The following is a 12,732-nucleotide window of genomic DNA, read 5'->3' as shown; positions in this document are numbered from 1 at the left end:
TGTAATTCAGTCATTACTCGTTTGGCTTAAATAAGGAATTTTAAGATCTGGGAGAGAGTCATGCAGGAGCTTCTCTTCTGTATGTGGGAGTTCATAATTACTCATTCTAACTGCAAAGCATAACAGTTGGAACTTCAACTGTTGTGAGTAGGCGTGAGAGTTGTTCTGAGGTCAGTAGAACTGTTTATTTTATCAGGTGATGACCTGGCGTTGTGAAATTACAAAGTTTTTTCATACTAAGCAATTTACTTAGTGTAGGTGGGCTGGGTTATACCAAAGCATTTTGTTGTGATCCTGGTAAGTAAGATCTGAATCTTGCGCATAATTTTCCAAATTCTTTGTGTAATTCCTTGATTTAACCTTATTTTTTAGTTGCATTTTTCCTTTTCTTGCAACAGAGCCTGTGCCATCACCAGTCAATCTGAGAATCACGGAGATAACCAAGAATAGTTTCAGAGGAACTTGGGATCATGGAGCTCCAGATGTTTCTCTCTATAGGATAACCTGGGGACAATATGGTAGATCAGAAAAAGAGGAGGTAAGAGTAATCATAGTAAGATTTTGGGAGCAGTCTCTTAGAGGGCATATTTTAAGAACCAGAAATGTAAATAATAAATGGCCTATCTCTTGCAAGCCTTCCTGCTGTGCCCAATTGAAGTTCAGTGAGAAGATATAGAAAATGCATTCATAGCCATTTATAGTAATGTTACTGTGTAAAAAGTTACTCAGATTCCTCTCTTTGTCTTTTTTCTCTTTTTTATTTCTTGTATTTTTTTTATTCCCCCACAAGAGTATTGTAAATGGAGATGTCAACAGTCTGCTCTTTGAAAATCTGAACCCAGATACGTTGTATGAAGTCTCAGTTACTGCCATCTATCCTGATGAATCAGAAAGTGATGACTTGATTGGCAGTGAACGAACATGTAAGTAATTAAAGAGCTTTTACATGTTTACATGTTTTACATTCATAGTTATTAAATCAGAAAGCATACGTATACAATATTGAACACTCTTTCTATTTTTTTCTAGTACCCTTGGTACCTGTTACAACACCAGGTAAGAATCTGAATTTCCAGGTATAGTATTATCAAAGAAAACTCATAGCTACCTTTCTCTATGCTGAGAAGAATGTTAACATTAAAAAGCTGAGATCATTTAATGAACATACTGTGTATTTGGAAGACTACTAAACACTAGATTACCACATGTTTATTATTTTACAAACAATGCAATTTATATTGGTCTTAGTACGTGCTGCTCTTGGTCTGGCAATCGTGCAGAACTTGGAAGTATGAAGTGTTTGTCCTTCCTTTTTGCTTGAATTATAAATTGATTCTGTACTTTGCTACCTTTCTCAGCCCCGAAGAGTGGTCCACGAAACCTTCAAGTGTACAACGCAACTTCACACAGTTTGACCGTAAAGTGGGATCCTGCCAGTGGTCGAGTGCAGAGATACAAGATCATTTACCAGCCTATCAATGGAGATGCCCCAGAACAGTCGGTAATTAATTTTACAGTCCTGTATTTATCTTAAAGGTTATTCTGCAAATTGATCACTTAGAATAATTTATTTACAAAGTACTGCTGTGTATTAAGCACATTTTAGCTGAAAACACAATTACAGTAATTAAGTATGTAGTCTCACATTTTTCTTTCTCTGCTTTCAAATCCAAGATAGAATATTCTTTAGAGTGCAAAAATCCCAACAGTTTTGGTGATAGACCATTTCATTATTTTTTTGTGAAAAAGCGTATAATCTGGAACTTTAACTATGTAGGTTGATCCAAAATTATTGCCTCCTATTTATTTTTCATGGAAATTACAACAGATAGGAAGAGCGCTGTTTGACAGGAAATTCTCAGCTACAAAAGGCTATTTTTCAACAGTCATCACCATTAGTTATGCATTTTCGCCATTGTTGAACAAGAGCCTGCATGCTGCATTTGTAAAAATTCACACAAGCAGAGGTGACTCACTGTTGTTGCCACTGCTGAAATGCATGACCTATTGCCTCACATCCACTGTTCGGTCTCCATTAACATTTAATGAATGTCAGTGGGTGCCATTTATTCCACACGGAGGAATTCAATGACACAACTTTTCTTCATATGCATTTCCATATCAGACCCTGTTTTGTCAGACTGCCCCTCTGCTGCCATCTTCACATGGCAACAACATGTAACAGAATATTGGTGGGAAGGTGCAACGTCTACTGCCGTGCTACCAATACCTGCCTCTGACATCACTGGCCAACATAAATAAAAGAGGAGGCACTACTTTCAAAAAATCAATCAGCACGGATACATAGTTATCTCAATCAACCACATAAACTACCAGACTACCTCCATAGTCTTGGCTTTCATGTGCTATTGAAAATCAGAGAGTTGTGTGGTATTCTCACTTACCACGCTGGGGACAGAATAACCTCCAAAAAATTGCAACTACAAAAATACATGCATGGGAAACATGTTAAAGAAGAGTTTAAAGTATTTTGCTTTATTGTGTATTTATTATGTAATTATACTGTCTTGTATAATCAAGCAGCTGTAATGAAAGGGAAAGCCAGTACCATATCATCAGCCAACTTATCCTTCATAATCAGTGAGAGCTGTGCTGTTCACCTGTGGTCCAAGAAAAACAGCCTGGGAATGTTAATTCATTCAACCTGTTTATCAAAATTAAGTGCTACTTAAAGATGCCCTATTCTGCACAGGGAGACTGTTGTGGTTACTGCCACATGACTCAGAATCTCAGATGAAAACCACATGCATTTAGCTTGTTCCTGAGATTGGAGATCACCGTGTTCAGAAGCATATCTAGGAACGTTTTAAATCAGTTGGATACTTATGGGCCCATGTACCCATTTCTACCTTCTTCTGAAAAATATGTGTTTCAGTTGAAATAATTAAACAATTAAATGAAATGAGGATTTGAATGCAAGATTAGTGAGAAATCATTAAAAGAATAAGGAATGGCAGCACAGTTAATTAATATCTATACTTGCCACTACTAAAGTGAAAAAAGGGCATTCTGTGGAAATGTAAGCTGTGACAGAGAATTTTAATGATTTAATTATTCACAACTGGGTGGAATCCAGCAGTGGCAGCTGGAGAAAATACCTCTTTCTGAGAAATGCACACAGAGCACTCTTGCTGTCTTCATAGCATGTTAGTGTCTGTCTGCAAGTAATTGTCTGTCATATGATAATAATTACTTGTCTGCTTTTTTTGGTCATTGTGATATTTGATTAAACTGCTGTTAGTGTAGTACTGTCCCATAATATTATCCAATAATATTCAAAAACTGAATTTTTAGAAGTTCTTTATTGTTTTTTTTTATTATTATTATTTTTAAGACCGGTTTGACGTCTGATGTCCTTGGCATCAGGGGTGCCCACAGGTGATTTGAATACAACTATACAAAAACTACATACCAAACTGCAGAGACCATCATGATCGCTCAGGGCCATGTTTTGAAAGGCAAATAGATGCAAAAAATATGAAGTCAGCCACAGTAGGAGGCTGAAAACATTTATGATTTGAAATGAGTTTTGGACACTCAAGTAGAAACAAAAAAGTTTCTTTGTAAATTAAATTAAATATATGAAATATGAAGATGCCTCCTTGCTTTCGGTTCATCATCTAAAGATATTAAGTTTTATGATACCAGTTGAATAGGTTTTGAAAATAGGTAGATTGTCTTAAAAAGGATGCTCCAGAGCAGGTGCAGTTTTCAAACGTTTTAAATCAAAAAAATCTCAGTACTGACAAATGTCAAATATCTGAATATTATTCTTAATGTGATGACAATCTTTTTCTTGGAGAAAATTGCAGGAACAGGTATCTATATCTCCTCCTAAGAGGCTTGGAGCACCCCTACTGTGAAGAAAGGCTAAGAAAGCTAGAATTGTTTAGCCTTGAGAAGTCTCAAGGAAGGCCTTCATAGTGGCTTTCCGCCACTATGGACCCATGGGAAAGATGGGGAAGGACTCTTTATCAGGGAGTGTAGTGACTGGACAAGTGATAATGGTTTTAAATTAAAAAAAGGTTAGGTTTAGATTAAACATTAGAAAGAAATTCTTCACTATGAGAATGGTGAGGCATTGGAACAGATTGGCCAGAGAAGCTGTGAGTGCCTCGTTCCTAGAGCTGTTGAAGGCCAGGCTGCGTGAGGCTTTGGTCAGCCTGGTTTAGTAGAAGGTGTCTTTGCCCATGACAGGGGGCTGGAACTTGAAGTTAATCTCTAAGTTGCTTTCCAACTCAAATCATTCTATTATTTTACATTAAAGAAAAATTGAAATGAAGGTCATAAATTGATTTTAGATTGATTTAGATTTTAGGTGTTTAGAAACTGAAGCATCATGTTATAAAACACATAAAATCCAGGAGAGATGGTGCTGATAAAATTCTATATTAGAGGTCTGCAAAGTATTGGCATTTATTCCATGCGTGCATTCGACCAGACTGCAGCATCTATAGATCGATTCAGAATCCATCAAAACAAAGAAGGAACTCCTGCTGATTTCTTGTTAATATAGTCAGAGGCACTGTAGAGAAACAACTTTGTTCTGGCACAGAACTGACAGTTAATGTGTAATTGTGGTGACATGCAAGTTTGGAGATTTTAAGAAAACTGTCTTTGTGTCACCAGACTCTGTTTGTACTTGCTAAGATAAATATGAAAATATTTGAAAATGTTTTTCGGTGCCTATTGTCAGCTTTAGTCGCAAGGGGATTGGACTGTATACCACAGTGTTTTCCACTCAGCCTCAAATGATTACTTTCTTAGCTATAATGGTAAGCATTAAAAAGGCAGCATAAAAAGCATCTTTTCTTTTGTTTTACTTTAGACCATGGTTGGTGGGCGGCAGAACAGTGTAGTAATACAAAAGCTGCAGCCTGACACACCGTATGCTATTACTGTGTCATCGATGTATGCAGATGGTGAAGGGGGGCGAATGACAGGACGAGGCAGAACCAGTAAGTAACACGCAATCTTGTTAGGTATGAGACAAATTTGATGTACTTTTCAAATCAGCGGAGAAAATGTCTCTGTGGTGAAACTTACCGTGTTTATTTGTTATTTGTCCTTTGGTGGATTTCTATGACACTGTTTTTCTCCTACTCTAGAAAGCACTAAGTGATCTTCTACCAGCACTTCAGGTGTAAAAAACAAATCACTATTTTTAAAACTTACTGAATTGGATAAGTAATTGTATATTTATTAATGAAGTTACTTATTAATTTGTACCTAGTTTATTTCTGAACTTCTGGAAGATCAAACATAACAATGTATTTGGAGAAAAATGAGGAAGACAATCCTAATGAACATACTGTATGTTTCTAAAATAACATCCAGAAATAAACTTTTCTTATTATATTTTTCTTTAAATGGCTAGCCTGGAAAAGAGAAGGCTGCAGGGAGACCTCGTTGCAGCCTTGCGGTATTTAAAGGGAGTTTAAAAACATGGGGGAAATCAACTTTTTACACAGGTATATAGTGATAGGCCTTGGGGGATGGTTTTAAACTAAAAGGGAGATTTAGAGAGAGGTTGTAGATGCCTCATCCCTGGAAGTGTTTAAGGCCAGGGTGAATGGAACTCTAGGCAATCTAATCTAGTATTTGATCTAGTGGTTGGCAACCTGAGATCAAAGGGGAGTTGAAACTTGATGATCCTTGTGGTTCCTTCCACCCCAAGCCATTCCATGATTCTGTGATCTGTGTGGGTTTTTTTTTGTTTGTATGTTTGTTTTTTGAGTCTCGTGTATTATGATTAATGAGATTAATGAAGACAACATTCGACATGAACTATTAAACCTGCTGTTTATTTAATTTCCTAATGAGACATTGCATGGGCATGATCTGATAGCAGGAGGTGAGAGAAAGAATGTGGCCCCACATCTCTGACAGTTTATTGTCCTGTTTCAGAACCTCTCACTACTGTGAGGAACATGCTAGTTTATGATCCGACCACCAGTACTCTGAATGTTCGATGGGATCATGCAGAAGGAAATCCTCGTCAGTACAAAGTGTTTTATGGACCAACAGCTGGAGGTGCAGAAGAAATGGTAAATCCTTCTTGCTAACTGTCTCAAATAAATTGCAATCCATGGTGCTAATGAGGGAAATGCTATAGAATGAAGTTGGTCTTGTTTGCCTACATACTGGCTTTTCTATTTATAGCTACCCTGGAGCAAGTGCAGAACACCTCCAGGAAAGACATTTTTTCCAATCTGCAATACTGATGTTGGATTTTATGTATTTGACCTTCATTAATAAGTTCTTAACATACAGATTTATTACTACACAACTTTTTGTTTGTTTATTCTTAGGGCAGTGTGCATGACCATAAAGCTGGCTTAAAGATGTACAAAATGCTGTAAAGTTAACAGACCTTTTTTCTACCCATTTTTACTGCTGTGGCAGTCGGCAGACATCTGGGATAATATTTGTGATAGTGGAAAAATGCATGGGGGCATCTTATTCTAATAATCTAAAATTACTTAATTCCTAATGAGACAAAGCAATCTTTGAAATGGAATTTGATCCAATGTTGCAGGCTGGGAAAAACATTATTCTCTTCTGTGCAATTTGGTGTGCCTGTTAAATAAGGAATATATGAATTACCAGTATGTCATAAGCATCTAGAAAGCTACTGATAACAAAATATTCCTTAAATACTATGGAGTTATACTTGCAGAGTTGCTCATTACTTTTTGTCATTAGGTTGTTGTAGTGTTATGTGATTTTTATTTTTCGGATTTCAAAAGTGACTTAATAACTCTGAGCTGCTAAATAGCAGTCATTAAAAAGATTGCTGTAGATCTTGTTACTGACAATAGTAGAACAGGATCAGAAGTGAAAGCTGTAAGGAATTGTGCACAAAACTTGATAACCATTGTGCAAAACAGAATCTTCTTGAAGGCCAATTCTAGAAGATATCATGAAACCTATTATTTCATAAAGATTTTATAACATCTAATTTGGAAATGAGATAAGGTAAACACTGTTTATTTTTTTGAAAGGAGGACAAATAGAATCTGCCATGCTGGATTGTGAGGTTACTGCTATACTCAGTGACGTGATAAACAAAATTCATACTTTAACATCTCATGTATTAAATCAGAATTAATTTGATATTAATTGGCCTGCCAGAGTGATTTGCAATTTATGTTTCCTTGTGAAGTAGTAATCATGTAAAGAATAAGATTAAGTATTAGCAGTAAAGGAGATACAAAAAGCTGAATTTTTTCCATTTTCATGTAAACGTTATACCTCCACCTTTCTTTTTAAATTTGTAGACCACAGTGCCAGGAAACACAAACTACGTTATCCTCAGATCTCTTGAACCCAATACACCTTACACTGTAACTGTGGTTCCAGTTTTCCCTGAAGGGGATGGTGGACGTACATCTGATACTGGAAGAACTTGTAAGTAAAATAGTCTTTTTAAATAAAATGTTGGATTTTGTGCGTGTGTGTGAGTGGGTCAAATCATTAAAAACTGAGTACTTCTAATTAAGTTATATAAATTATTGAAGTTTAATTTTCCTAAGGTAAAATTCTGTTTACATGCACAGTTTATGGTTTTACCTCTGTAACTGAATGTTTTCTTTGTTTATTTGAATGGAATCTTTCAGTTCATTTATCACTTGCAACCTCAGCTCTTATGTTGTAAAGCTATCTTATAGTTTACTTATATACAACAGGAACATTTTAATTCTAGTGCCAGTAGCTGCCCTGCTGCCTGGCAGAGATGCTTGTAAAGACTAATAACTAAGATTCTTAGATTCACAGATATTAGGGTAAAATGAATAATGTCTTGAGTTGATACACTTCTCAGCTTATTTTGAGCATGGTTGAAATTAAAGTAGAACTAGAATGTGTGCAAGGAGGCTTGTAAAACTTAATTTTAATTATCCTTGGTCTAGTGGAGAGAGGAACACCAAGAAACATTCAAGTTTACAATCCCACACCAAACAGCATGAATGTCCGATGGGAGCCTGCTCCAGGTCCGGTACAGCAATACAGAGTTAATTACTCTCCACTGTCTGGCCCAAGACCATCAGAATCTGTAAGTAATCTACTTTTTATACTATTCTTTGAAAGTGTGCAGAAGATACTGCTTCCTTCAATAAGTTTTGAAAAACAACAATAAGCTACTGAATTTAGGACAACTCCCTGCTTAGCAGGGTCCCTGCGGAAATGAGTGTGCCTACAGAATTTACTATATTGTAAATGAAAGCTTGCTTTGGGGAAATGAAATAAATGAGAAATAAGATTCTCCCACTTAAAACTGAGAACTGAGTATCTTTTGTTTTACTGCAGGTAACGATGAGTTAAGACATAACCTATATTTGGTAAAGTCAGAAAGAAACAACAAATATTTATTAGAAAAATTTTAATAATGAAAGTGGAAGCTCAATTTTACTAGTCTGTTTCTGTATAGTGTAACAGTGTATTACTTCACGTGAGTGGGAACCTGTCAATTAGTACCTGTTAGTACCTAACAAGCTCCCCTCCATCTGCAGAATGAGTGTTCCTTAAGCATTTATCCTTTTTTTTTTTTTTTTATCCTGTAGTACCTGTTCTGCTCTTGAATTTTTATCAATGTTATTTGGTTATTTTAAACTTCTGTTGTTTTTCTTGAAAAATATGCAGTTCCTGATTTTTCTATGTTTTGTTTAAATTGCTCATCTTAAGGGATATAGTATAATTTGAACATTTTTAATGTAGGTGCTTTCTGTTTCTGTTTCAGATTGTGGTACCAGCCAACACTCGTGATGTGATGCTGGAACGCTTAACTCCTGACACTGCTTACTCAATAAATGTTATAGCTCTGTATGCAGATGGAGAAGGAAATCCAAGCCAAGCGCAGGGAAGAACATGTAAGAGGCAGCACTTCTGTGAGATCTATGTCAGATTAATGTGTGAGGAATTTGTAAAATCACAAGTTGTGTAAACCATTCAGTGCAACTCAGATGAATGGATCTGAATTATGGCTGACGCAGTTGTAGGCCTCCCTGGAAGGGGACTTTTTGGTATATTGCGTGGAAGCTGGGATGCATGCATAATCACTAAATTCATTTTCACTTGGGAAAGAAGACTTATTTGAATATATATGTTTAAGAATTTAAAAATTGTTCTCTAAAATGTGATTACAGTTAAATATCAATTTATCTTCCTGAAGAAAAGTAACACATTGAGATGGATAGGAAAAAAAATGTGCTTTGAGTTCTGCATTTTACTCAAAAATTGTACACATCAACCTTCTAAATGTTGTTTTGCTGAAGAAACCTAAACACCACAACCTCTGTGTGACAACTTAACTTGCTTGTGCTCGGATTGTTTCAAATTAATTCCAGAAATAAAGCAAAAAGGATATAAGTTCTTCTAAGACGTATTGATGTGACAGGCCATCATTATACCTTCTGTATTTCTTTTTTTAGTGCCTCGCAGTGGACCAAGGAATCTGAGAGTGTTTGATGAGACAACAAACAGCCTTTCTGTACAGTGGGACCATGCTGATGGGCCAGTTCAGCAATACAGAATCATTTATTCACCCACTGTGGGAGATCCTATTGATGAATATGTAAGTGATGTAATTCTTCTATGAGCACCAAGATTTTCTCAGTTGATTGTTCAGGCCACAGAAAAATACCTGTTTTACTTGTAGTGCACTTTGGACATCTGTGGGTTCTTGGTCATTGTTGGTAATGCTGAAAAGCCACTGTTTGGACAGTTTTTTTTCTTTTTCACAAAAATGAAGAAAAATATACAGTTTAATGAACTCAGTTTAATGAACTTTTGTGTAAAAAACGTTGAAGATGTAAGTCACATCATTAATCAGAGGATTCTGAGCAAAGCCTGTTTCCTGACACTGAGTTCAATTAGTGTTCTACAATTAATAGCCATCTGTTGTTTTGTACTCTATTGATTATGAAGTCAGTGTGCTAAGATACAGAATAAACATAAGTCTGAATTTTATAAATTGAAAAAGCATTGACAAGGTTTAATAAGAATGCAGTGGTAACTTTGATTCAGCATCTAACTTACTTTGGTAAAGTTCAGCATGAATTGTGTTTGTGTTTAATTTCCTGCAGCTTAATGATAGCATGGGTTAATCTGGTATGTATAAAATTCTCTGAGTGTTAATAACAAAGGCAAACACATGGAGGTCAATGATGGAATTCCTTCTGACTGCCATCAGCTAAAATGTAGTGTAGAGAGTGCTGTTTAAAATCTATCTAAATGCTCTACCTGTTTATATATTATACAAAGGATGTTGAAAATCACTAGTAGAAAATTCACTATGGGACTTGTTATTCAGAACACAACTAACTTTGAATATGTATCTTCTCTGCAAAAAATATTGGTCATTTTATTTGTAAAAATAGTAAATCTTGAACAGCTGAATTCTCTTTCAAGTAATAACAGAAGATGTTGATTGAGACATGCTATTAGATAAGTCAATGTCTGTAGTTCCAGTGCTTTATGGCTATTTTATGGAGCAGAGTCACTTTTTGGATTATGCCTACCTTTTGATTAGAATGAAGCGGAAGCTCACGTCTGTACCAGGAAGTTGAAGAGATTGGGGGTTGCATGAGCAAATTTTTACACTGCTGAATATTCAGAGCTTCTTTCTCAGACCAGCTGTTGTTGCTCCTAAAAAAAAAATTGTATCCATGAGGATAATAATAAGTTAGAACTGAAACTAATGAGTAGTGACTGGATTTGTCTTCCCTCCTTGTTTTAGGAGCACTTTCTTCTCTTTTTGCATCTCTAAACACATCAGTCTGACTTTTCCTTTCTGTAAGGAAACAGTGCTGAAATCTGGGGGAGAAAACGCAGCACCTCAGTCTAATTATAGAGTCATAGAATCCTTTAAATTGGAAAAGATGTTCAAGATAATCAGTTTAACCATCAACCTGACCTGCTGAGTCCCATAACTAAGCCATGTCACTTGTAAGGGTAGGAACTGAAGGGTCAATTTGATTTGTATTTTTATGTTGGTCACAATGCTTTATAGTTTTAAATAAAAAGTACTAGTAATTGTTCATAGGCTATAACTCTTAAAATATCCTGTACAACTTTATATACAGTGAACATGAAAAATAGACAAATTTTTAGTTCTAGCTACTGTCATAACTGATCGGTTACAATAGTCTGAGTTTGTTTGCATGTTTCTTTTATATGTTGCAGACAACAGTTCCTGGCATAAGAAATAATGTCATACTACAACCATTGCAATCAGATACACCATATAAAATAACTGTTGTGGCTGTGTATGAAGATGGAGATGGTGGACAGTTGACTGGAAATGGAAGAACTGGTAATTTGTTTTAATATAAAATATTCTTTTAAAAATGTAAGGTATAAATTTCCTGAGCACTCCGACATTGTTAAAGTGTCATTATGTTTATCGTTTCTCTGATGCGGTGATTTCCTTACAGAGTTACAATATAAGTTTCTAGAGGCTCAAAACCAGTCACTCGTCTATTAAATTGCAATGCTTTTCTTTGTTTTCAGTTGGCCTGCTTCCTCCTCAAAATATATATATAACTGATGAATGGTATACACGATTCAGAGTTTCTTGGGATCCTTCACCATCCCCTGTTCTTGGCTATAAAATTGTATACAAGCCTGTGGGTAAGAAAACTCATTCATTCTGAGCAAAGCACTTTCAAAATAGGGAGTAGATAATGAGAGATCAGAATAGAAATCATATGTATTATGAAATGTTTGTGTTAAAAGATTTATTTATTTTCCTTTATTAATTCATTTTGATAAAAGCTTAGGTCTTGTTATCAGTATTTTATAAGAAGCACTACCAAATACAATGTTTCATACAGTCATTTAAATAGACTGAACTGTGTTGATGTTTACTACAGAATATAACCAGTGACAGATGAAGTGACTTGAAAAACCAGACTTGGTTTTTCTCTCTTTTGAACCACTTGTAATTTTGAGAATGTGAACTGGTATATATGAGATGAGTATTGGAGAGGTTATAAGATTCACATTTCATAAATTCATATTTTGCTGAAGAAAATGAGATTAATGCTTAATGAAATGTAAAAGGAGCCAGATAATTTTGTAGCTCACTTATCATGAATCTTTCTCTCTGCATTTTCTTGATGCTTCCTTTCAATTCAAGGTTCAAATGAGCCCATGGAGGTTTTTGTGGGAGAAGTGACATCCTACACCTTGCATAATCTGTCTCCCAGCACTACTTATGACGTGAATGTTTATGCCCAGTATGACTCTGGAATGAGCATACCTTTGACAGATCAAGGCACTACATGTAAGTCAAAAGAATTTTATTGTAGTCGTGCTAGATACATATACTGATCTGAGATCATGTTGATTAAGACAGTATTTCTTGGCTAGTTGTTAGAAGATTTGAATATCCTCTCATAGGGAATACTTGGCACTTGGCCATGATGTAGTTCCTAGAAACACTGTGCTTCAGAACAGTAATGGAAATACAATTTAAGTAATGATTTGAAAATGTAAAATTTTCTAGTCTGCTTCCTCAAATTTTATTGGCTGTAGTTGGATTCAGTCTGTAATTATATCCAGGATACCACAGAATTTAACCATGCTAAGCAGGTTTAGACTTCTTGCTATTCTATTTCACAGGGAAGTCCAGGAACTGAAACTTCACATTTTCAAAAGGACATAATTTCGCCAATGCCCTCAGTTAAAAAGCTTCTTAAAGTTTCTTCAGTT

At 35.6% G+C, this 12,732-nt stretch overlaps 1 protein-coding gene across 3 annotated transcripts in view; it reads left to right on the top strand.

Moving 5' to 3' along the window:
• Window positions 1–12,732, top strand: part of COL12A1 (collagen type XII alpha 1 chain) — a 90,344-nt gene that overhangs the window by 37,912 nt on the left and 39,700 nt on the right. For all 3 annotated transcript variants that reach the window (XM_042881210.1, XM_042881216.1, XM_042881225.1), the window contains exons 26-38: window positions 399–538; window positions 791–923; window positions 1,030–1,056; window positions 1,359–1,501; window positions 4,850–4,979; window positions 5,929–6,068; window positions 7,302–7,431; window positions 7,932–8,074; window positions 8,759–8,888; window positions 9,450–9,592; window positions 11,203–11,332; window positions 11,530–11,649; window positions 12,158–12,304. In XM_042881210.1, coding sequence (XP_042737144.1) covers window positions 399–538; window positions 791–923; window positions 1,030–1,056; window positions 1,359–1,501; window positions 4,850–4,979; window positions 5,929–6,068; window positions 7,302–7,431; window positions 7,932–8,074; window positions 8,759–8,888; window positions 9,450–9,592; window positions 11,203–11,332; window positions 11,530–11,649; window positions 12,158–12,304 — 1,656 coding nt within the window. The remainder of the gene's footprint in view (window positions 1–398; window positions 539–790; window positions 924–1,029; window positions 1,057–1,358; window positions 1,502–4,849; window positions 4,980–5,928; window positions 6,069–7,301; window positions 7,432–7,931; window positions 8,075–8,758; window positions 8,889–9,449; window positions 9,593–11,202; window positions 11,333–11,529; window positions 11,650–12,157; window positions 12,305–12,732) is intronic.

Source organism: Lagopus leucura, unplaced genomic scaffold (genome assembly GCF_019238085.1).
Source record: "Lagopus leucura isolate 7727_CA_CO unplaced genomic scaffold, USGS_WTPT01 Super-Scaffold_73, whole genome shotgun sequence".
Taxonomy (NCBI): Eukaryota; Metazoa; Chordata; class Aves; order Galliformes; family Phasianidae; genus Lagopus; species Lagopus leucura.
This window is presented reverse-complemented; position numbering and strand designations above follow the sequence as displayed.